This window comes from Myodes glareolus, chromosome 22 (assembly GCF_982192425.1).
Source record: "Myodes glareolus chromosome 22, mMyoGla1.1, whole genome shotgun sequence".
NCBI classification, from domain to species: domain Eukaryota; kingdom Metazoa; phylum Chordata; class Mammalia; order Rodentia; family Cricetidae; genus Myodes; species Myodes glareolus.
This window is the reverse complement of record NC_142047.1, coordinates 13144388-13169234: the sequence shown is the minus strand read 5'-3', so window position 1 is coordinate 13169234 and position 24847 is coordinate 13144388. Positions and strand designations below refer to the sequence as shown.

At 49.1% G+C, this 24847-nt stretch overlaps 1 protein-coding gene across 6 annotated transcripts in view; it reads right to left on the bottom strand.

Annotated features, from left to right (window-relative positions):
* Cacna1a (calcium voltage-gated channel subunit alpha1 A) overlaps positions 1-24847 on the bottom strand; it is a 231214-nt gene that overhangs the window by 111051 nt on the left and 95316 nt on the right. For all 6 annotated transcript variants that reach the window (XM_087900475.1, XM_087900474.1, XM_087900473.1 and 3 more), the window contains exons 4-8: positions 21566-21657; positions 16869-17021; positions 12530-12723; positions 2753-2856; positions 764-879 (exon numbers count right to left, since the gene is read on the bottom strand). In XM_087900475.1, the coding sequence (XP_087756601.1) occupies positions 764-879; positions 2753-2856; positions 12530-12723; positions 16869-17021; positions 21566-21657 (659 nt within the window). The remainder of the gene's footprint in view (positions 1-763; positions 880-2752; positions 2857-12529; positions 12724-16868; positions 17022-21565; positions 21658-24847) is intronic.

The window sequence follows — 24847 nt, the reverse complement described above, 5'->3', positions numbered from 1 at the left end:
TCTCTCTTTTGTCTGAGGGAGGTCTCACTATATAACCCTGGCTGTCTTCAAACAATAGCCTTCCTGTCTCAGTCTCATGTGATGGCTGGTTTTAATGTCACTTTTTCACAAATTAGAATCGTTTGAGTGGGAAGCCTTGTCTGAGGAATGGTCTTGTCTTATCTGGTGTGGGAAGACCATGTAGCAGCCCAGAAAGCAATGACACAGCAGAGGAGGTTGTCTGGGTCTCTCTCACAGGAGCCAATCTCTCCTTCATTTGCTGATCCTTCCCTGGTATCAGAACCAGCCTTTCCAGGCTTCTGTCACTGAGGACATGTGATTCTCCAGGAACTTTTCAGGTTTTTGGTACCAGATAGGGACTTCCAAGGCACCCAAGCCTGGAGATGGAGGAACTACTGTCTTTGGGTTTTGCAGTGTGGAGAGCAAGCCAGTAACCAGTGTTCCTCCATGGTGTCTGTTTCAGTTACTGCTTTGAACTTGTGCCCTTGACTTCCCTCAGGGGTGGGGTATAAAGAGTAAGTTAAGATCAACCCTTTTGGTCATAGTGTTTGCCAGAGCAAGAGCAAGTGAACCAGCAGTGCCTCCAACGCTGGGCTCCAGCTGTGCTTCACAGGCCCTGCTCTGCAGTGGATTCTTCCTGCTAAAATCCCAGGCTAGCAACCTGAATCCTCTGTCTCCACCCATCACCCTCCCGTAAGCCCCTCCAAAGGGCAACTGTGACTCTGGGATGCCATCCCTGGACCCCAGGGTGAAAGGACCTAACCTGCTTTTGAGATCCACTCCATGTATCCATTGAGCTCACGTTCAATCTGCTGTTGTCTCCTGAGCTTCAGAAAAGCCCTCCGGTTCTCCACACGCTCCCTTTCTTTGGCAAACTCCCTGCAGGATCACAAGGAAGCCAGAGGTTGGTGGTGATAGGGTTTGATTGGTAAACACCTGTCGACCATGAGCAGAGCCCTGGGATCCCCCCTGCAGCACAACATAAACCTGGCATGGGAGCATGTGCCTGTTATCCCAGCCCTCAGAAGATAGAGGCAGGAGAATCACAAACAGAAGGTCATCATTCTGGACTACAGGAGACCCTGTTTTAAAACCAGAAAACACTCTCTTGACTCTCCCCAAAAGACAGATTCTGTTGTTAGGAAAACTTTCAGAGGCCATGTGTGTTTGGGGATGTGGTGAAGGGCAGTGGTTCTCAACATGGAAGTCAGTCCTCTAGGAGGACGTCCTAATCTTTCAGTGTGTACACAGTTCCTGATGTTCCCATACATCTGAGCTCGAAGCTAAGCCAACTAGTGCTGCCACACACCAATTCTCTCTCTCAGAACACTCCTGCTAAACCCTTCCAGTCTGCTTGCTGTCAGCAGCAATCCTTGTGGCTCTGCTTCTTCCTGTTTGGCTCACATGGCAGCCATCTTGTGAGTATCAGGTGGTCATTTTGAGACATCAACTATCTGTCAGCAAAAGTCTTGGATAAGGAAGTCAGAGCGGAAACCTGGAGGAACCAGGGGTTGCTTCTGGCAGCATTGGGCTGCATCACATGCTCCCACAATTCTTTGCTGAGAAATATGAAGTCTATTTATAATTAAGTTTTTTTTAAACTAAAGTAATTTTGGGGATTTGGGGGACATTTGTGTTAGAATGCATTGAACATACTTATTTACAATTTTTATTTACACGTGTGTGTACCAAACTTGTGCAGGTACCCTTGGCGTCTAGAAGAAGGTGTCAGATCCCCTACAGCTGGAGTTACAGGTGGTTACAAGCTGCCCTATGTGGATATCAGGAACTGAACTCGGGTCCTCTGCAATAGCAGTAATCACTGTTTTCTGTTTCAGATGTGCTTGAGCGTTTTTGCCTGCAGGTATGTGTGAGCATCAGGTATGTGCCTGGCGCCAGAGGAAGTCAGAGTAGGGCATCAGACCCCTGGGAACCAAGCCCATGCCCTCAACTGTTGAATTATCTCTCCAGCCCCAAATGTTTTTTGAGACAGGGTTCACTATGGCCTTGAACGACCAGAGATGCACTTGCTTTCACCTCTGGAGCACTGGGATCAAGGACGTGCATCAACATGACCAGCCTATCCGTAAGCATGCTTGACTGCTGGGCTATCTCTTCAGTCCCAAGAAAAATGCATGTTTGATTCTGTTATATATATATTGTTTTGTTTTTATGAGACAGTGTCTCACTCTGTAACCCATCTTGGCCTGGGATGACTATGAAATACATTTGTGGTGATTCTCCTCTCTCAACTTCCTGAGTGCTGGGATTACATGTGTGAGTCACTACCCATAGCTTGTTATTTATTTTATTTTTTTAAAGAATTATTTATTTGCATTTTGTGTGTATGGGTGTTTTGCTTGCAGGTATGTCTGTGTACTATGTATATGGCTGGTACCTGGAGGTCAAAAAAATTTGTTGGATTCCCGGGAACTAGAGTTAAAGATGGTTGTTAATGGCCATCTGGGTTCATTTAAGTCCTTTGGAAGAGCAGCCAGTGTTCTCAAACACCAAGCCACCTTTCCAGACCTCTTCAGTTTCCCAAAGTATTGGAGATATATATGTATATATATATATATATATATATATAACACACACATATGTCAACAGATAAGAAAACCCCCAATAAGGGCTTCCTCATTGATCGATCCTAGCAGAACACAATCTATACAGTGGGCTTGCTAAGGAAACCAGGAAAGAAGTGTATTCATTAGGAGGAGTGGGATGGAGGGTGGAGGTAGCAGGGACTTACCCAGATAGCACACCCAGCACAAGGTTCAGCATAAAGAAGGAGCCGATGATGATTAGGGGGATGAAGTACAACCAGTTCCAAGTGTTCCCTGAGGCATCGTTGCTCTGCAGAGTGCAAAGAGGGAAGCCATGTGAGATAGGAGTCGGGCCCAGGTGGGACTGAGGAGGGGCAATAGGGTTAGCTTCACATCGCCTGTGATTGACTTGTGGAATCCTGGCACTCTGGAAGCCAAGTGGAGGATAAAGTTTAGATGGTGGGGAATATCATCAAGGTAACACCAGAGGAAAAAGCTCTCATGTCACACACAGTTCTCAAGGCATCTGGGAGCCAAGGTGATGCCTAAGAGGATTTTGGACCTGAGTCTGAAATGAGAAGGACACACACACACACACACACACACACACACACACACACACACACACCCCACTGAAATGTAGAAAGGAATGAATCCCTGGATCCTACACTTGTCTTTACACAGTCACCATTTCCCCTTAGAGGAAGCATATGGCTACAGTCTCATGGTCTGGTAAATTCAGAGCCACAAGCCTGTTTCTCAAGTTTATCTCCTTTACTCCCTGGAATGTGATGAGCATCACATGACAGAAAACTATCTCTAGGGAGCAGGAGTCCACAGAGAGAATACTTTTGAAGTGGAGAACAGAAAACTGAAAGAGAATGAGAGGAAAAGAAGATGAAAACAGAAAATGAAGAGGATAGAGAAAGAAGGGGGAACGGATGAGAGGAAAAGGGGGAGAGCTGGTTGCAGGGAATGACTGGTATGAGCACTAAGTGAACATTTACTATGTGCCTGTTCTCCTCTAAACATATCACTTATATAATTCACTTGCATCCCCTTCACAAAGCACTGTATAACCACCATGTGCTCTTTCACAACTGGAATGAAGGCTGAGAAAGACAACCAACCAGCCCAGAGTCACAGAGTGCCAGATGTGGGTTTTGAATGTCCAAATCTGTGTGTCCTGGAGAAGATTCTTCTACAGTCTAGGGATAGTGGATCCTTCCAGTGGTTGATCACCTGTGGCACTTGGAAAGCGTGGGTTCTTAAGTGTGGCTTTAAAAGCTCATCTTTAGAAGTAAGCACAAGTATTATAGGAAGAAAGCTAAAACAATAAAGACTGACATTACAATCACTAGTGAGGTTATGGAGCAACTGGAACATTCAGGTCCTGTTGACACATGGGCACTATAATATAACATGGATTATAATATATTAGTGTCCTGTAGCTACTGTAACAAAAGTCATAAACTGAACGACTTTAAAAATGGAAATTTATCTCACAGTTCTGTAGGATAGAACTCTAAGGTCAATTTGTGGGCATGGTTGGTTCTTCTGAAGGCCGGGAGAGGATCTGTTTCCCATCTTTCTCCAGGCATCTGATACTTCTCTGGCCATCCTGGTCACTCACCTCCAACTCTGCCTTCATCTTAACATGGCCTGCTTCCTGTGTGTGTCTGTGACTCTATTTATCATTTCCATAAAGGCATCAGTCATACTGGTTTAGGGACATCTACTGACCCCAACATAATAAATTACATATGCAGTGACTATTTCCAAACCAAATCACATTTTGAGCTACTGGTGGTGGTGGTGATAAGATTTTTACTGTGATTTGTTGTCATTGTGTGCTTTTGTTTTTTTGTGGTGCCAAGGCTGAAACCTAGTGCCTTGTGCATCTGACACAAGAACTCTAGAACCAAACCACACACCCAGACCTGTTGTTTTCTCAGGAAGGGTAGCATAATGTAGCCCAGGCTGTCCTCAAATTTCTGATCTTGCTGCCTGGGATGACAGCCAGGCACTAGCACGCCAAGATAATGCAAGTTTTGAGAGGACAGAGCACTCTGAGAAAGAACAGTTTCTACTCAAACTGATGGGTGCAAGCCCTAGCCACGCCACTTCCAGATGGTTACCCAATGGAAATGTGAACTATGTTCACCTCAGACATGCACAAGAATGTTCACAGTGCACACCAGAAAAATGCTCCAAGCTGTGAACAATCTAGAACATTACCAGCAGGGGCGGTATACAAGAGTGGAATTCAGATGACAGGCTGCCACAGGAACCTGTACAGCAACGCCAAGTGAAAATTTCCGTACAGACAGCACACACATGTGACTCCCAGCCAGGCACAGAATTACATGTTGTATAGCAATTTCTTCTGAGATAAAACCAGTGACTTCAGAGGGAAGTTTCTTAATAGACAGAGGATGTTCTTTTGGGGGGAGGGCTGCTTTGTTTTGTTTTTGACAGAGGATGTTCTAAGGGGAGGTGAAACAATCCACTTTGCAGGGATGCTCCTTAAATTCAGGAGGCAAACAACTCAAAAATCTTCAGGAAGCCTCTGAAACTGACCAGATTCATTAGGCCTCTCCCTCCCCAAGGGCTGCTGCTGGACTCTCAGACATGACAAGCCTCCTGAAAGAAGCAGGAACCAGACACATTGCTTGAGAGAGACTCACACCACTGAGCCGCCTGAGAGGGTTTTCTACCTGTTGACCTGGCTGCAGGTGTAGTGCATTCCAGGTCTCGGTTTTTGTGAGCTGCCACCATTGCTGGAGTGGGCTTTGATGATGCAGTTGTCTTTGAGTCAGTTTCGTTCTTTTAAGTAACCCCTCGCACACACTCCTGTAAGCAACCTCAGGAAAACTTACTGGTTCACCACAGTGGACTTTGGTGGTGTCTGTGCTTTGGTTCCCATCTGAGGTGGGCGCGTCCCTCCTCAGATTCCTCCACGAACAGTGTCACCCAACAGCATGAAACATTCTGCAGCCAGACACATCATGGATGCAAAGAAAAAAGCTACCTGTGACCCCAGCTACATGGGAAGCTGAGGCAGGATGACTTGAGCACAAGAGGCAGTACAGACTGTCGCAAAAGCTAACCACTCGCCTTTAACCCAACCTAGTCCACATAGGGAATTCCAGGCCAGTCAGACGGTAGTGAGAGCCTGTCTAAAAAAAAATGACACAGTTAAGATAGGGCTGGGGGTGTGGCTTAGAAGTAGAGCACTGGCATGCATTAGACTCTGAGTTCCATCTTCTGCAATATGAGAAAAAGAATCAGCTACATTTATTGCTGATGTATTTGCTCACATAATTAAAACAAAAAGTCACTTTTAGTCCTGGCCACTGACAGGATTCAGGAGAAAATGAGTGTCCGAGACCCTCCCTAGTCCACAGTCTGTGCTGCCAACCCCACACCCAGTGCTTTGTTCCCGAAAGACTCTGAAGGAAGAAGGAAGCCATTGGAATATGCTGGACAGAAGGCAGCAGGCTTTGTCCTCTTCTTGGCACGCTGGGGCTGAGCTTCTTGTTCGAGTTCCTCAGGCTAAATATAGTGCTGGGAGCTAGAGCCAGCCCTAGCAGCCGTCAGCAAGAAGCAGGGCTCTGGGCTGTCACATGGGATGGCTCAGAAGGGGACGGAGCGGGGTGGTGGAGGGGCGGGAAGGTAGCCTCTATCCTCAGTTGCACTAGGCTGCACTGAACTCCCTGACAAGGGCTGTGTGACAGGCACGGAATTTTGGCCTATTGAAACCGACGAGAATCCTCTTGTGAACCCCAAGAAGGAGAGTTCGACCATTTGTCCTCTCAGGTGGGAAACCCAAGTCTAGAGAGGCAAAATCACATGCTCACTGGCCTGTGGTTCATGGCGTCTCCCGTGACCCATGAGTGACACCCAGACTCTCTGCAGGTGTTACCATATCAAGATGAAGTCATCAGGGCAGGTCCCAATCTTGTGACCAATGTCCTTTCATAAAGAGGCAATCAGGACAGGGAGACGGACGCACAGAGAAGGATGAGAAGGTGAAGGTAGAGATGAAGAGTGTCAGTGAAGAGACACAAAGAAAGGTCGCAGCCTGCCAACACCTCTGGAGTGCGGACAGAACAAATTTCTGTTGTTTTAAGCCACTCAGTTTATGGGAAGAAAGGACAGGGAAAGAACATGTCCTTTAGAGACAGCCCTGGTGCCTGCTTTCTCACCTAGCCTCTGACTGGCAGTCTCTCCAGGTTTGAGTTCACCCATGGATGAACCCCCCACCCCCCCACCAGAGGCCATGATCCACTTCTCAGTTAGGACCATCCTCAACACAGCAGTTGTGAAAAACGTTACCTGCGCGTGGTTGCTGGGATGAAACCTCCTGACAGAGGCAGGCCCAGGACAAGTGTTCCAGCTCAAAGTTCAGCCCTGCAGTCCCTCCCAGTGGGGAAGTCAAGGCACCAGGAGGTAGGAGCAGCCAAGCTGCAGTCAGGAGCAGAGGGGGAGGGGCTGCGTTTGGTTTTGTTTCTCCTCTTTGTACAGCACAAGATCCCGGCCTAAGAAAGGCTTGTTCCCTTGGTGGTCACTGAGGTCCTTCTTCCTCAGCGGACCTCATTGAGATAGTCCCTCCTGAGCCCAGTGGTGGTGGTGCAAGGCTTTAATACCAGCATTTGGGAGGTGGAGGCAGGCAGATCTCTGTGAGCTGGAGGTCAGCTTGACTCAAACAGAGTGAGTTCCAGGACAGCCAGGGCTACACAGAGAAACCCTGTCTCAAACAAACAAAAAACCAAAAACCAAACCAAACAAGAGAAACAGGTGTGCCTAGGTGTGTCTCCAGGTGATTCCAGGTCCTGTGAGGTTGACAACACTCACCACACATCACGTTCTCGCACCCTGAAGTAACCCTCCCTCATTCATGTTCCTGTAAGTATCTCCACACCTGTGCACCTGTGAGTAAGCCCAGTGAATTCGCTGGTTTGCCAAACTGGACTCTGGTGGAATCGTTCCTTTGGCTCGCTATGGGTTCTCTATCTGGAGTGAACAGACCTCTGCCTACTTCCCTGGGAAAGGTTAACGGCGCCACGTCACACAGGGCAGCAAATGGTTTCCCTGTCATTCTGCTTCCGACTGCTTTTAATGCACGTCCCTTCTGGCGGCATTCAGCACCCTGTCTCACGTCGACAGTAAGCAGCCCCCAGGAGCCCGGAGGCCTCTGACTCATCATGAGCAGTGCTGAGTCCTAGCGTGGTGCCTGATGCTTAGTGATAAATACTCTTCAGGCAAATTAATGGCTGAAGCCCAGAGAAATCCTTAGGTGCCTTCTGCCTTATGGTTTATTTCCCTCTTTTTTTTTTTTTTTTTTTTTTTGAGCCTGGTTCATTCAGAAAAAAAAAAAAAAGCAACAGAGAAGATATAAGAAAAAAAAAACTCCTCAATTTAAGAAGACAATCAACTCCAGTTTCTGAGATAAAGATAGGTGGATTCGACCATGAAGAGCCAGGGTTTGGCGGTGACCTCGGAGGCCAGAGGCCCCAGTTTGTCCTTGTCAACACACCGATTCTCAGCTGTTGTTACTTTGGGGCCTTCCCTTCCCCATCCACTCTCAATACTGCCCAGCTTAGATAATCAGTAGCCTGTGGTCCTGTGAGGCCTGTCACCACCGCTGCTGCCGGGTTCCCTCTCGTCCCTTCACGTGCCCTGTGCAGCTTCAGCGCTGCTCAGAAAGACCAGGGCGGTCCTGCCTCAGGGCTTCTGTCCTGGCTGGCCCACTGCCTGCGTTGGCCTTCTAAGAAGACCTGTGGGCACCCTCACTTCTGTTAGTCTTCTCAGGAGGAGACTACCCACCTGTCCCTGGGGTAGTCTGTGACCCTTGACTGCCTCTCTGCCCTAAGCGCATATGATGGTCTCACACTATCTCAAATGCACCGCATCTACAAGTTTTCTTTAGTATGTGTGTGTATGCATGTTCATGTGTGTGTATGCATGTTCATGTGTGTGTATGCACGTTCATGTGTGTGTTGGGTAAGTGAAGCCATAGGTATCATTTATCAGGACAACTGTCCAGTTCCTTTGAGATAGGGTCTCTTACTGGTCTTGGCCTTGTTCCAGCAGATAAGGCTAGCCCCATGGATGCTCATCCCTGCCTCCACAGAGCTGAGGTTACAGGCATGCAGTAACTGAGTCAGTGTCTTCTGATTGACTCAGGTTCTAAAGGGTGCAGGTTGGACAGGTGTGCAGCCCAGTTCTGTCTGCATAAGCCACACTGAACATAAAATAGTCTGTGCCCATTGTCTTTGATCTAACAGTCACTTTCACCCGCTAGAAAGACAATTCCTCAGCGTCTGAAATGTCACGACACAGGAGGTGTTGCCAATACACATGCATACGGTGGGCATTCACAGGGTGTGCATATAGTAGGTATTCAGTGATCGCTTGTTGGATGAATGAGTGCTTGGCAGTCCCCCAGAGTCACCTGACTTGAAATGAGACAAGTATCTGTGAATGAGAAAAGGCTTAGGCCACAGATTCATCCCCACTGTTTATGATCATTAGTCAAGAGGTGTGAGATTATTAACAGACAGTCAACGGTTTTGCTGCTTCTTCACTGACATTAACCAAAGGAAAGAAAGGGAGTAAAAGAGACTCATGAGGAGAAGCACAGAGAGGAAGGAGAGAAAAGAGGAGGGGGAGAATAGGGAGGAGGGGAGAAGGAAAAGAAGAGACAGAGAATGTATACGCCAATTAATGAACAAAAGAAACACTATGGGCATAAGACAAAGAGGGGCTGGCGGCAAAGAACAGTGACCTGTGTTAGATTAGAATTCCGTTTTGTTGAAATTGTCTGGGAGACTCAGGAGACTAATCTCTCACTTGGAAGCCTCGGTTTCTTATCTGGAGGATGGTACCATAAACAGGAAGGGCACCTCTTCACACAGGGCTGCTTGTTTTCTCCCTGGGACAGGGTCTCACTCTGTAGCTTTGGCTGACCTGCAGCTACTGTGTAGGAAAGACTGGTATCAAATTCACAGAATCCACCTGCCTCTGCTTCCCGGGCACAGCACATTAAAAACAATGATTTATTTATTTATTTGCCTACATGTATGTCTGTGAGGTTGTCAGACCCCTGGAACTGGAGCTACAGGCAGTTGTAAGCCACCTGATACAGGTTCTGGAAATTGAACTCAGGTCCTCAAGAAGAACAGTATGCGCTCTTAATCACTAAGTCATCTTTCCAGCCCCAAACACAAGGCTGTTTTTGAATCTCTTATTTTGGGCAGCAAGATGGTGTTAGGTTGAGCCAAAGATGGAGGTTGAGGATTTTAGTTTCTTGCTAAACTATCACTTTCTGACCACATCAACTGCAGGTGCCACTGTGAGAGCCACTAAGTCTCAGAGGGCTACACAAGGCCTTTGAAACTTGGCACTGCCATGAAACCATGAGGCTTATGTGACCCAGTGTACTACATGACTTGCTGCTACAGATGGCTATCGATACTCCATAATGGGTGGGTATCTATCTATCTATCTATCTATCTATCTATCTATCTATCTATCTAATGTGTTCTCTCAGAAGTCAGAAGAGGACTCAGATCCCCTAGAGCTGGAGTTATAGGGAGTTGTGAGTTACCCAGTGTGGGTACTGGAAACAGAACCCAGGTTCTCTACAAGAACACTATGCAGTTTTAACTTCTGAGACATCTCCCTAGCCTTCTTTGGTCTTGTATTGAGATAGTGTCTTCCTAAGTAGCCCACCCTGATCTCAAAGTCTCGACCTCCTGTCTTGGCCTCCCTAGTTCCCAGATGACAGCTCTGTGCCACCACACCCAACCCACAAATCTGTTCTAAAAATAGTTTATAAGAATTGCAATATACTTGGCTATGTCCTTCATCTTGCTGTGTGTATGTGTGCATGCATGACTGTATATGCATGTGTGTATGCATGTATTTGCATGTGTGTGTGCCTGCGTGTATTCATGTGTGTGCATGTATTAGATGTATGTACTTGCATGTTTACATATGCATGCGCATGTTTATTTTTGCCTATGTGTATTATGTATGTATGTACATGCATGTCTGCATGTATGCATTTGAGAATTACATGCATGTGTACATACATTTGTGTGTGTATGCATGAGTAGGTCACAGGACAATGTTGGGTGTTTGCTTCACAGCTTTTTGCATGGATTCTGTGGGTCAACCTCAAGTTCTCATACTTGTGCAGCAAGTACTTTCTCATCTGAGCCATCTCCCCACCGTCATCCCATTTTTTAGAAAGTACCCTATAAATAAATTTAGTTTTTGACCTTGTAATCCCACTTTGGGGCCATAGACTCCATCTGCATCTACAAAAGCATGAAAACCCACAGTGCAATGGTGCTCATGGCACCACAGTACCTGATGCCTCGGTGGTGGGCATCCAGACACGCCTCTCTAAAGGATTGAGCACATAAACTGTGGGCAGCAACACAATGCAATTCTATGCTGCTCTACAAAGAATATGAACCCTGTCTTGTCATACAGACCATTCTAGAATTTATTGTTCTAAGAAGGAGTGATGGAAAAAGTGTAGAGTGTGACCCTATGGCGCTAAGATGAGCAATACAGATATTTAAAAAATGTCTGTGCAGTGTACATGCAATGTGTGTATGCACAAGTCTCATACCTATGTGTGCAATGTGTGTATGCACATGTCTCTGCCTATGTGTGCAATGTGTGTATGCACAAGTCTCATGCCTATGTGTGCATGCAGAGGCTGTGGGCTCACACTGAGTGCATGCTAATATTGAACAGGGTCTCTCACTTGAACCTGGTTAATGTAGCTTTGGTTAGTCTAGCTGACCAGCTTGTCCAGGGATCCTGTCTCTGCCTCCAGAGCCCTACAGTTACTGGCAGGTCACCACACACGTGAGAATTCACACTTGTCAGACAAGTGCTTTCTCTACATAATCATCTTCCAGCCAAAGAATATATCTTCTTGTGCAGCTGGTCCTCCATATCTGTGGTCAGAAGTCAACACACATGTGCACTGAGCACACCTTGCCCATGCTCCTGAGCTACATAGCATGAATCACGTCTGCAGCACCAATGCAGCAAAGGCTGACACACCATGGTTTAGAGAACACAGGGAGGTGTTCAGGTTCCACCGCATTTCACACAGAGAATGGAAGCGGCCCTGGACCATGGTATCAGATGGGTCGTGCAACCAATGATCACGGCTGCTGAGGTATGACTGCACTGGTGTAAATGGGCAGTGGGAAGATGTGTCAAGGCACAGAAGGGCCCATGGTGAGGGACAGTGACTAAGCAGAAGGCACGCAGGGCAGGACAGGTGCCTTTTTGGATCTGGTTGTGAAGTGGCCACTTTCCAACTGTACCCGTTTCAAAGTGACTAAATCAAAGACATCCTGTGCTTCTAGAATCTGGGTGTCTGTCATGCATTGCGGAGGGGGGTGAGCCAGCCATGGTCAGTGACCATGCCCTGTTGCCTCTCTTCCTACTGTCCACAGTTCTGTCCTGCCAGCAGCTTGTGTAGATGTGTGGAAAGTCCACTGTGTGTGTGCCCACGTTCCAGCCACATTTGTGCTGGTGACTGCCTACTGGAGAAAGGGGAGACTTTAACACACATGGAAGGATCTCATAGAAATGCATGGATTTGGGTTTAGATTGAGAATTTGGGATTCCAGGTAATTTAGCATGGACACCAACTTCCTCACAGTCACCCCCTGGGTCCCATGTACTCCATATGTCAAGGGAAGGGATGCCCGGCGCTGGATGGCATTGCCCAGGCAGGAAGGTCCCACTCATGCTGAGTTCAGGCTTACACACAGAAAGCATATTTAACACCCGCTGGCCAAGGCGCCATTAAGTACTCTCCATATTATCTAGATTTCCACGGCTCAGGAATTTCTAAAGGCCTGGACTCACGCTGCCAGAGAGGGTGTTGAGCTCAACTCAGGGCTCCCCTCCCCATGCCGCCTGTTTGCTCCAGCAGCGCTTACATTGTAGAGGAGATCAGTCCAGCCTTCCATGGTGATGCACTGGAAAACAGTGAGCACAGCGAACAGGATGTTGTCGAACTGAGTGATGCCGTTGTTGGGCCCTTCCCAGTACGGCTGACATTTGGTCCCGTTGGGGCAGGTGCGGGCGGGCTCCTCTGTCCCACACGGAGCTGGCGACTCACTCTGGATGTCGTCTAGAGAAGGGACAGTGGAGAGTAAGAGGGGCTGATGACAGGAAAGCAGCGACTGGGACGAAGTATCAGTGTCAGCTTTAGATCCCTTAGTTCCTATCTGCAGCACCAGATTGTTCAGCTCCTGGAACTCGCTCTGTAGACCAGCATGGACTTGAACTCAGAGATCACCCTGCCTCTGCCTCCTGAGTGCTGGAATTAAAGGCATGCGCCCCCACCTCTGGCTCCTGTCTTTTCTGAACCTGCTGAAATGAAGCCATTTTCTTGAAGGCTATAAATTGTCCTTCAAGTGCAGTTCTGACTGCAACTCAGAAACACTATTAGTTATTATTATGAAAATATTCCCTGTGGTGGTTTTAACAGGAATGGCCCCCACAGACTCATCTTCGAATGCTTGACCCCCAGGACTGGCACTATTAGGGGGTGTGGCCTTGCTAGAGGAAGTGTGTCAGTGGTGGGCTCTGAGGTTTTAGAAGCTGAAGCCAGGCCCAGGATCTCTCTCTTCCTGCTGCCTGCTCATGCAGATGTAGAATTCTTGGCTCCTTCTCTGGCACCATGTCTGCCTACACACCGCCATGTTCCCTGCCACAATTATAATGAACTAAACTTCAGAACTGTAAGCTAGCCTCAATTAAAATGTTTTATTTATGCTTGATGGTGGTGGTGCACGCCTTTGATCCCAGCACTTGGGAGGTAGGAACAGGCAGATCTCTGTGAATTTGAGGCCTGCCTGGTCTACAAGAGCTAGTTCCAGGACAGGCTCCAAAGCTACAGAAAAATCCCATCTCGGAAACCACCCCCCCAAAAAAAAACCTCAAAAGTTTTATTTATAAGAAGTACCATGGTCACGGTGTCTTGTCACAGTAACTGAAACCCTAAGACAGTTCCCAATTTACATTATTATTTCTCTTTTGACCCTTGACCCATGGGTAACTAATAAATATTTCCCTGGAAAAATAAACGAGGGAGAGGGGAAGAAAAAGAGAGAGGTGATTTCCCATGTATTTATCATTGGTGTCATTGGTTGCCACACTGAGTGACTCGGGGGCAGCATTGCTCATGTCCATCACCCACACACACTCAGACCACTGCTAGATTCCCCAACATCAGAGAGTTTCATCCGCAAACAAGAAATATGCCTCTTGGTTTCCCAATGCTTGTGGCGCTTTCTTTCTGGGCTTGATTGGCAGTTATGTGAGCCAGCATTCTGGCTGCGGTCTACGTAGTCACTAGCTACTGGGATGTGTTCTGTGATCCACAGCACGGTCAGATCAGGGCACCATGAAATGCGTGTCATCTGGGAGAACTTCTAGAGCCTCGCTGACTGCTTTTCTTCACGGCATGCAAGGGGTTCTGGGGTGAGGGACAGGTACACATGGATCCTACCCTTACCTGAGGGTAGGAATAGAACGGAGTTTTCTCCCCCCATACCAGGAGATACATTGTGACATGTCAGGAGTGTCAGGGGATGCTATTTAACACTGCATCCCCAGACAGCCTGCAGGGGAGGAACAGGCAGAACACGTCATACAAATCCTTTGAAGTGAATGGGGAGGGGCTGGACACCTGGCTCAACCTGGCCACAAACTCAGTGCATAGCTCTAACTCTTGGAAATCCTCCTGCCTCATCTTCCCCAGAGCTAGGATGGCTGGTTTGAGAAGGCTCAAGAACAAAAGATGACATGTTTGAAAAAAAAAAACCAACAGCCAAGTGTATAAAAATCAAGTTTTTCTCAACAGACATCCGTCTCCTGTGTGCAGCTGGCTTTACTGCACCCACTTCAACTGCCACGCAGGGAAGAGGACCGAACTCCCTGCTACATGGAGTCATCCTGTCAACAGTGAAGAACATGTCAGGGGTAGAGAGGGCTCACACCTGTGGCCCCAGCACCCAGGATGCTGGAAGATGACTGGTTTCAGGCTAGCCTGGGCTATACAGTGAGATTGATTGTCTTAAAACAAGACGAAGACCAAACCAACCAAAAAACAAAACAAAAACACAGCAAAGTGTGAAGTAAAGAAAGGCAGCCAAAGGCCTTGCTAGAAGTTCAGGTACCTAGGCTGCCCCCACACTGGACTTACACACAGTGAGGAGACGGGAAAGTGAAACCATTAAAGCTTAAGGCTCAAGGTTGCACAGGGGCTCCTGGGAAGATCACCTGTGTATCTCTGCCCCACTTCCAGTCCAAATCCGGTTCATGTGAAACCCTCTGTAATCACCTGGTTAATTCCGGTGTCCCCACTTCCTCAGGCCTCTGGCGGCCCCCCAACTTTCCCGTGAGTGGGCAGCACGGAGACAACTGCACATCAGCCTCCTTGCCTAGAATGTGTGCCATTCAGGGTCTTGTGCATCCAGGATTCTGGGAACTCTTAGAAAACAGGAAGCATTTCGCTTTGTCTTGGAGTCTGTGAATGTGTGGGATGGCAGTGGGTGACAGGAAGTGGGCTCCCCGAGCCTGTAGCTGGGAACCACCTATCTTTAGCAACATCATCCAGAGGTGTGCTCGACCCCAGCCCCCTCAAACCCAGTCGTCGACGCCAAGCACTCCCCGGGTTGAGTCGAGAAACACAGCCATCCGGAGTCAGAGAAATTCAGCTATAAATATATTTTAAAATTAGCCTGCTGCCGGGGCGTCTGTGTATATCTGTCTCTTACTCACACATCTTACAGTCTTAATTGGGAGCTCTTTGGATCGCCTCCCGAATCCAGGCTGCTGTCCTCCATGGCTCCACCTACATTAGTCCCCCCACAACCCCACTGGGACCCCAGCCAGTCAGTCCTGGATGGGAAAACAAAACAAAAACAAAAACACCCCGGACACATCACACAGCCTAAGCCTCTAGGTCCTAAGTTAGGGTTTTTCTGTTTGGGGCTGAGAGACACTTTCTGTGTCTTCCGCCTGGGTGAGACCAGGTGCAGAAATAGATCCGCTTCAATTAACACCTTCTTCATTGGAGAAAGAAATAATTAGGCCATTCTGTATCGAGCAAACTTCACAAGCCCAGGGGAGAAGAAGCAGGAGAAAGAAGAAACAAAGTTCCAGCTTCTAGAACAACCTTCCCAGTGGGGACCCGGCCAAGACACCATCCTCTGTGGATCTGCTGGGGTCAGTTGGTGCAGCTGGTACGAGACCACTTCTGCACACACTACACTTTTCTGGCTGCCTTTCCCAACAAGGCCCCACACATCTCTTTGCCCATGGGTTCCCTCTTTCTCTGGCTATGGAAACCCAGACTGCCTGCTCTGGGGCAGGTGGTCCAAGTACTGAAACACAGGTACCCCCTCTTGTTTGAGTCTTCTTGGTTCTGGGGCATCCAGGCAGCTCGAGTTTGGGGAGTCTAAGACTGAACTGGAAATGCATCTGGAAGGGCCTGCACCTCCAAACGTGAATGCAGCATGTGTCTTCCACATTGCTGGTCAGACCTGAACCCCACGTGCACCCTCCACGCTGATCTCTGTGGCCCAAATCACACCACAGCTCCCTCTGAACTCAATCTCCCAACGTTAGCTAGAGCATGAAGGGGCCTTAGGCAGGCAGTCGGCACCTGCTGGGTGCTGGGTTCTGACTGGATGAAACAGGATTCTATCAGAGACGGGGATCCCATTGCCTGGGACAGGACCTGTCTGTCAGGTGCTGGGTTCTGAAGGAGCAGCGAAGGACCCTCCCTTGTTCGTACTCTGTTATCGAGCCCTGCCCTCCGTTTCTGTGGTGAGACACAGTCCTGCTGTTTCCAGACACTACAGCATTTGCCTGAGCTCACAGGAAAAACTGCTCAAGAGCAGACCCTACGCCTGTCTCTCCGTGTCTCCCAGGGGTGCCTCAGGGACCACAACCAAGCAAACCACTTGCCTCCTAGGGGCTCCCCCAAGCTCATCACTGTCGCCATGATCAAGGTTTCCAAGGTGATTGTGGCCTTTGGCTTTCCTACAGGCACTTTAGCCATGCTGGGGAGGTACCCAGGGCCTCACGCATGTTCAGTGAGATCTCGGCCCCCAGCCACACACACAGCCTTCTCTCCCGTGAACTGTAAGCAGGCCATTGCTGCAGAGTACCGGCTTCCAGGGCTGGGGAAACCACTGCCCCTGTCTGTCCTTTCTGGACTTTTGTCCCCTGAGAAAGACCTCACATCCCACAGTATTGACCTACCTGTCCCCTCTTCAAAGCAGGTGGTATGAAATTTTCCCATATAAAATTCTAACCCTATGATTGCAAAAATAAGGATTGCAAAAAACAGGAGTAGGCCGATCTGCAGCAGAGGGATCATCGCCTTCATGATTGACTTCAGGACGACTTGTAAACCTGGGGAGACAGAGACCAGCCAGTGAGCGAGCACCCCAGGTGCCTCCCACGGAGCCCTGAGTGGGGAGACAGAGACCAGCCAGTGAGCGAGCACCCCAAGTGCCTCCCATGGAGCCCTGAGTGGGGAGACAGAGACCAGCCAGTGAGCGAGCACCCCAGGTGCCTCCCATGGAGCCCTGAGTGGGGAGACAGAGACCAGCCAGTGAGCGAGCACCCCAGGTGCCTCCCATGGAGCCCTGAGTGGGGTTGACAAAGAGGTAGGTGGTCACCCCTCCCCTAAAGAAAGGCCTTGGTGTTTATGATCTAGACTGTGCTCTTTGAGGAGCTTCAGGACCCAAGGGCAGCTAACCAGAACTTTCTAAGCCATTTTCTGGGACGCTTAGTAGCTTCCTTCCACAAGGGGGTGCTGTTTCCCTAAAGGGCCCCAAGCCAAGAGAAGGGTCACCTGTCCCCTTCACCCTGTCTCCCTCAGGTTACCAGCAGCCTTGCAGGGCCTGCAGCCAGCACCTCAACTCCCAGCTCCAAGGATCAGATTTCACATTATCTCCTCTGCTTGTAGCCCTGACCTGTGGAGGCAGCTGCAGGCTAAAAATCACCTCCATTTTACAGGCTGGGAATCGAGACTCAGCGGGCTCTGACTTCTCTACGGGCTCAAGGGAGAGCAGAGTCAGGGTTCACACCGAGCCTGCTGTTCTTCACTGCCACACAAGCTTCTGTGCTCCAGGTAAGTCGGCTGAGAAGGATAATACTGAAGGTGGCGTCATGTGACACATGGGGGCATGGGCAGCTAGATGTCACGGGGTGTGGGAGATTTGGATGGAGAGAGTATCCCATGGGGTCCAGGCAAGCCCTTGTCCTCACAGGGTCCCCCCAGTGTCTGCGTGCCTCACGAGCTGTTGCACCCACATTGGTGGGTTAGTTCAGCAGCTTTAGGGTTTTTTTTTTTTTTTTGAGAGCCAGGAAGGAGTTAAACTGAAAATGCTCAAAGTTTCATCCCATGTGAAAAGCCCCATGAGTTTAATCTTTTAAGAGATTTCATTAATTATTGTAATTATTTGTGGAGGTCAGAAGACAACTCTGTGGAGTCAGTTCTTTTTTTTCGGATCTTGGGGATTGAACTTGGGTCACCAGGCTTGTCTGACAAGCAGTTTCCCACTGAGCTATTTTGCCAGCGCACTACAATCTTACAAGTCAAGGAAAGTTAGGACAGTTTTTTCCCTTTTCCTCTCTCCTCCCTCTTTGCAAGCTCGAAGGGAGCAGAATAAGACTTGTAACTTCCCTGCAAAGCAGGTCATATCCTGATTGCAGTCTCTGTGCTGTCTGGACCTTCCAGTATCTAGGAGGTTCCCCACAGACAGCAGAGTCTGCAGACACCAAGTCTACACCAGAAAGTGGATGCTGTTTGCATGAACTACACACATCCTCCTGTGTCAATAATATTGAGATAACTGTTTGTTGTGAGACAGGGTTTCTCTGTGTAACAGTCCTGGCTGTTCTGGAACTCACAGAGATTCGTCTACCTCTGCCACCCGAGTGCTGGGATCAATGGCGTGAATCACTACACCGAACTTCTATATAACTGTTAATCCCTAGTATAACATTAACGCTATGTAAGCAGTTGTTAGATTGTGCTGTTCAGGGGTAATGGCAAGGAAGATGGGCTCAGTAGACGAAGTTGTTCACTGGGGGTGTTGAACCACAGTTGGCTGGCGGTGAGTATGGAGCCCACAGACAGGGCAGATTGAGTGAGGGCCCTTTCCCTCTGTTCAATATAGGTAAGTGCTTTTATTATTTTAATTTTAAATGATTTATTTTTATTTCATGTGTATGAGTGCTTGGTTTGTAAGCATGTCGGTGCACCATCTGTGTGCCTGGTGCCCACAGAGGCCAAAAGAAGGTACTGAATATTCTGGGAAAGGAGTTAAAGACAATTATGAGTCTCTTTGGGGCTGCTGGGAGTTGAACTGCCATCACCTGGAAGAGCAGCCAGTGCTCCTGACTGCTGAGCCATCTCGCCTAAAGATGTATCTTTATGTTTATCTGTGTTTGTATTTGTGAGTGATTTGTTCTGGTGTGTGCAATGCCATCAGAAGCCAGAAGAGGGCGCCGGGAGCTGGAGTTGCACCCAGGCATGGGTGCTGGGAACTGAATTCAAGTCCTCTGTAAGAGCAGCCAGTGCTCTCAATCCCTGAGTCACCTTTGCAACCCCAGGTGAGTGGTTTGGCTCTGCCTGGTACTCCCACCATGACGAGTGGCTTCACCACAGGCCTAACACAACTGGACAGACAGAACACAGGCTGAAACCAATCCTGACGCAGGCAAACCTTTCTTTCTTCTAAGTTGATTATTGTGGGTGTTCTGTTACAGTTACAACACTCTCCCACCCAAAGGTCATTGGCTAAAGTCTTAGTTCCCAGCCTGTGGAGTAACTGGGGTGTAGAACTTTAAGGGGTGGGGCTTCGCGGAAGGATGTTGTCACCGTGTGTAAGGTTTTTGCTTTTCTGGCTGCCATGGGGTAAGCCACTGACTATGTGGGCTCACTAATGTGCTGTCGGGCCACAAGCCCAAAGGAAGGGGGCATGACTAAGGCTTAGAACCTCCTGATTGGAACAAAAACAAACCATTCCCTTTTTTTTTTAAAAAAAACTTTCTTTTCATTTGCTTTTATTTTATGGATTTTGCATGTATGTGGGTGTATGGGGCAGTGTCTGTGGAGGACAGGAGAGGGCACTGGAGGTACAGACAATTGTAAGCTGCCAGGTGTGTGTTGGGAATTGAACCCGGGTCCTCTGGAAGAACAGCCAGTGCCCTCCCTCCCTCTATCTATCTATCCATCCATCCATCCATCTATCTACTATCTATCTATCTATCTATCTATCTATCTATCTATCTATCTATCTATCATCTACCTATTATCTATCTATCTATCTATCTACTATCTATCTATCATCTATCTACTATCTATGTATCTATGTATGTATGTATCTATCTATCTATCTATCACCTATTTATCCATCTATCTCGTGAGCTCATGCACCACAGTGAACACGTACAGGTCACAGGATGACCTGCAGGAGTCAGGGCTCTCCTTCCACTACGTGGTAACAGGAGTGGAGCTCACATTGGCAGGTGCCTTCACCTTCTTGTTCCCTCCTTCATCTCAGGCACCGTGTGACAGTGACAGAAAGCTGACGAACACCAGCAAATACCTGGCTCACCCCAGTCACCAGGGCCTCTTGCTAATACTAGCTTGTCATCTGCCTTTAATCTAATGGGACCCAGGAGCTGGCTGGGCACCCAGACCCTGGCTGTGGGCATCTTTTCCTGTAGAAGGAACACGTTGGTGGTCAGCTGAGAAATCTCTCTTTTTATTTTCATTGTAAGTTTTCTTATGGTGCTGAGGGAGAAGTCAGAAGCCATGATGGCTCAGTAAGTACTGAGAGACACCAGCCACAGCAGAGAAACCTCTTTAAATCTGGGTGGAAGGTGACTCTGGTCAGTGAGGCCAACATGCTGAGCACAGTGATGGTAGCGGAGCCTAATCCAGAGGCTGTTCTGGAAAGGAACAGAGTTCAAACTACTGGACACGTGGAACTGCCAGGAACAGCGTAGCACTCACTTATTCACCTATGTGTGTGCACATACATGTAAGTGGGGGCAGAGGTCAACATCAAGTGTGTTCCTTAAATCTCATCAAACCTGGCACTCGTCTGGCCATGAGCTCTAGGGAGCCTCTGTCTCCACAGTCCCAGGGCTAGAATTACAGACAGGCTCCCCCACACCCGGCTTTTCCGCAAGGCTGCTTTGTACCAAGCTCGGATCCTCATGCCTGCGTGGTAAGCATTCCACCAAATAAACCATCCCCAGCCGCCCAGAGTAGTTGCTTTCTGATTTCAATCACATGAGACTGTGGGGCATTCCACCAAATGAACCATCCCCAGCCACCCAGAGTAGCTGCTTTCTGATTTCAATCACATGAGACTGTGGGGCAGAAATCGCCCTTGACTGAATCCTGAGCCTGCACTGCAGCACCCGCTCCATGGGGTGAAGCCCAGACATCCGTGGAGACCAAGAGTGTGGGCTGTGTACAGACCCCTGTCGAGGACTCTTCTGAGCCTTGCTCTTCTCATCTGTGCAGTGGGTACCCACCAAGCGGGTGAATGATGAAGTGAGAGCATTGGAGGCTCTTCGTGCAGTGCTCCATTCATAGGCAGCGAATGCCAACAGTCGCCACCACGGGGTCACCACCCAGGCTTGGAGTTCCACTTGCTAACTCACACAGTCCCTTCTTTCTCATGTGACCCTGATCTAACTATTCAGGCACCTGTGCCTATGTGTCCGCCCTATGAAACAGAGACACTGGTTTATACCATAGGTTATGGGTGCTGAAGGGACAATGTGCAGAACACACTCCTGGGAGGCTGTGGGTGCTCAATAAAGGCATGAGGCTCTGGTTTGTTTCCGGAGACAACCTCGACCTGACTGTCCGGATGGGAGTGGGGACCCCCAAGCAGACCCTTCTAGAAGGATGGGGACTCACGCACTTGGGATTCCAGACACCAGCTTGAGTGGCCGCAGCACACGAACCGCCCTCAGTGTCCGTAGGTCAAACTCCGTCCCGACGGTGGCCAAGATGCTGCAGGAGAAAACAACAGTAAGACAGGAAAGCAAGGGGCAGCGGTAGGTGGATGGGCAGGTGTACGGCGCTATGAGGTCCCCAGCTGGTGACTGGACATCAACAGGTCAGTTCCATCGCCTGTCAAGTGACATTAAATGGTTCCTGTCTTACAGATTGAGTGCTGACTTTGTCTTTCTGTGTGTGAGATGCATATGTGTACCCGTGGGGAGGGTGTAATACCTTTAATCCCAAGCTGCTCGTGGGCTGGCTAGCCTGGGGTATCCAGCAGTGCAGAGGTAGCAAGAGACACCCTGTTCACAACATGCTTAGTGTATATATAATAAACACAAAAGTGTGTCTGCATGTGCCTGCCTGCACGCATGCACGTGCGCGCACACACACACACACACACACACACACACACACACACACACAATTAAGACTGTCTCAATGTATAGCTTTGGCTGGCCTGGAACTAACCATGTAGACCAGGCCGGCCTCAGACTCATAGAGATCCTCCTACTTCTGCCTCTGAAGTGTCAGGAGTAGAGGCGTGTGCCACCACGTGCAGCAAACATACATATACTTAAGACAGAGTATTGAAATATAGCATACTTATTATGTAGCCCAGGCTGTTCTTGAACTGACAGAAATCCTCCTGCCTCTGCTTTCCAGGTGTGCAATTGCAAGCATGAGCTGACATGCCACACACACACACATGCACACACACACACACACACACACACACACTTTTTGAAGACAGTGTCTTATCATATGACTTGGCTGGCCTGGGTTGAGCACTTCTGAGGTCACAAACACCTGACTGCTGGGATCATGACCATGCTGTTTTCTTTGGACTTCTTCAGACTCCCTCCAACAGGCACCATTCTATTTCTGGGCCCCACTTTTCTCTTTCTGTGCAGACAGAAGCTGTTGCTCAGTGTGTGCAAAGGAGTTCTGGGTCTCCGTGTGTGGAGGAAGCTGAGAGAACCCAGTAAACACATCAAATGTCAGAGTGGTGTGTTCTGAGGAGAGGCATGCTGAGAGAAAGGCACGCCAGGGCTGGGGATAGTGTTGGAAGGGAAGTGTGGCATTTACCACTCTTTATCACTTGGGGGATCAGCTCAGTGTTCTTATCCAGGCTCGGCTGGGGGCATGGCTCAGTGGTACAGCCCCTGTCTAGACTCTCCAGTGAGGGATTAGAGTGTAGCTTAGGGTCGAGCCCCTGCCTAGCATTTCTCAATGAGGGGCAGGAGTGTAGCTCAGGGTAGAGCCCTTGCCTAGAATCCCCAGTGAGGGGCAGGGGTGGGGCTCAGTGGCAGAGTGTTCATCTAACATCCACAAGACCCCGACTTTCATCCCAAGCAGAGGGAGGAGAGAACAGACCAGCACTGCCTAGCAGAATCCAAAGTTGCAGAGGGAATTTTAACTTTTCCATATTAAACAAATAAAACGAAACAGGTGAAATTGGTTCTACAATATAGTTATCTTCTATGCAAAGATCAACCAGTTTCTGTCATCCACAGCGGATGCTTCCAGGATGACCCAGCCCCATTCTGAAGCACAGGAAATCACACTCCTTCTATGAAGTGCTGTGGTCTTTATGCCAAACCTGCACAAATCGCCCTGTGGAGTGTGTGTATGGGCACACACATGCCACAGGCCACTTGTGGAGGTCAGTGGACAACCTTCAGACATGGATCCTTGCCTCCGCCCTTGTTCGAGACACGATCTCTTCCCTTCTGCTGCGTTAGACACACTGAGGTTAAGGGCAAGCACCACTACACCCAGATCTTGTTTTTAGACAAGTTCTCATTTTGTAGCCCATGTTGGTTCTGGAAGTGGGGCAATTCTCCTGCCTCAACTTCTTGAGTGCTGGGATAACTGGTGTGAACCATCAGCGGGGCAGTGGTGGCGCATGCCTTTAATCCCAGCACTTGGGAGGAAGAGGCAAGAGGATCTCTGTGAGTTCAAGGCCAGCCTGGTCTACAGAGTGAGTCCCAGGACAGGCTCCATGGCTACTGAGAAACCCTGTCTCGAAAAGCCAAACCAAACCAAACCAAACCAAACCAAAACAACAACATAAAAACTGGTGTGAACCACCATTTTCAGCTACAAACACTGCCTCTGAGCTACATTCTCCAGCTCTAAATTATTATTACTTATTATCATTTGTAGAACTGAGGCCGGAAGCCAAGGCCTAGCCACGTGGAGCGAGTGCCCTGCCGTGGAGACACAACTGCAACTCTCGGCTCTTTGAGATGCTCTCACTTTGTACCCCAAACTGGATGGGCTTTAAACCTGCGACCTTTCTGCTTCAGCCTCCTGGGTGTTGAGACCACAAGCACAAGTCACTGTAGCAGTGGGGATTGTATGTAGACCCTTCATGTCTCCTATCTGCTCCCACTTTCCATAGCAAAAGCTGAAGTCCTCCTCACGATCCTCAAAGCCCTGAACCATTGGCTCCATCCCCCACCCACTCCCAGTCTTCTTGTTGATTCTGCTGCAGCCCCCCCAAACTTACAAGGAGCTCAAGGCTACCCTTGGACTAAATCAAACAAATAGCAGGGTGGGGCAAGGTCAGAGCTTGGGAGTGGGGGGGGGGCTGGTGAAGAGAGCTGGGCATGGGCAGGGCGAGACCAGAGCCTGGTGGTCCAGTGAAGAGAGCTGGGCATGGGCAGGGCGAGACCAGAGCCTGGTGGTCCAGTGAAGAGAGCTGGGCATGGGCAGGGCGAGACCAGAGCCTGGTGGTCCAGTGAAGAGAGCTGGGCATGGGCAGGGCGAGACCAGAGCCTGGTGGTCCAGTGAAGAGAGCTGGGTATGGGCAGGGCGAGACCAGAGCCTGGTGGTCCAGTGAAGAGAGCTGGGCATGGGCAGGGCAAGACCAGAGCCTGGTGGTCTAGTGAAGGGAGCTGGGCATGGCCAGGGCTGATGTTGGGTATGAAACTGATCCAGGGACACTGCACAAGTTCAAGTTCCTCTGTGGTACAGCACCGAGGAACTCAAGTCCAGGGCACAGGCATAAACACTCAGGCTTCAGGCCGCCCCGAATGTGCTCACTGTGAGGCCTTAGCTGGAGGCAACACTGGGAGTCACGGAAGGCTGTGGAGCGGAGGAGGGATGTGATTAGGGCTGGCAAGGGGAGGACAAGCCTGACACCTGAGAGGACAGATTGGTGGCAATGAAGCCTGAGTTAGGGAAGAGCTGT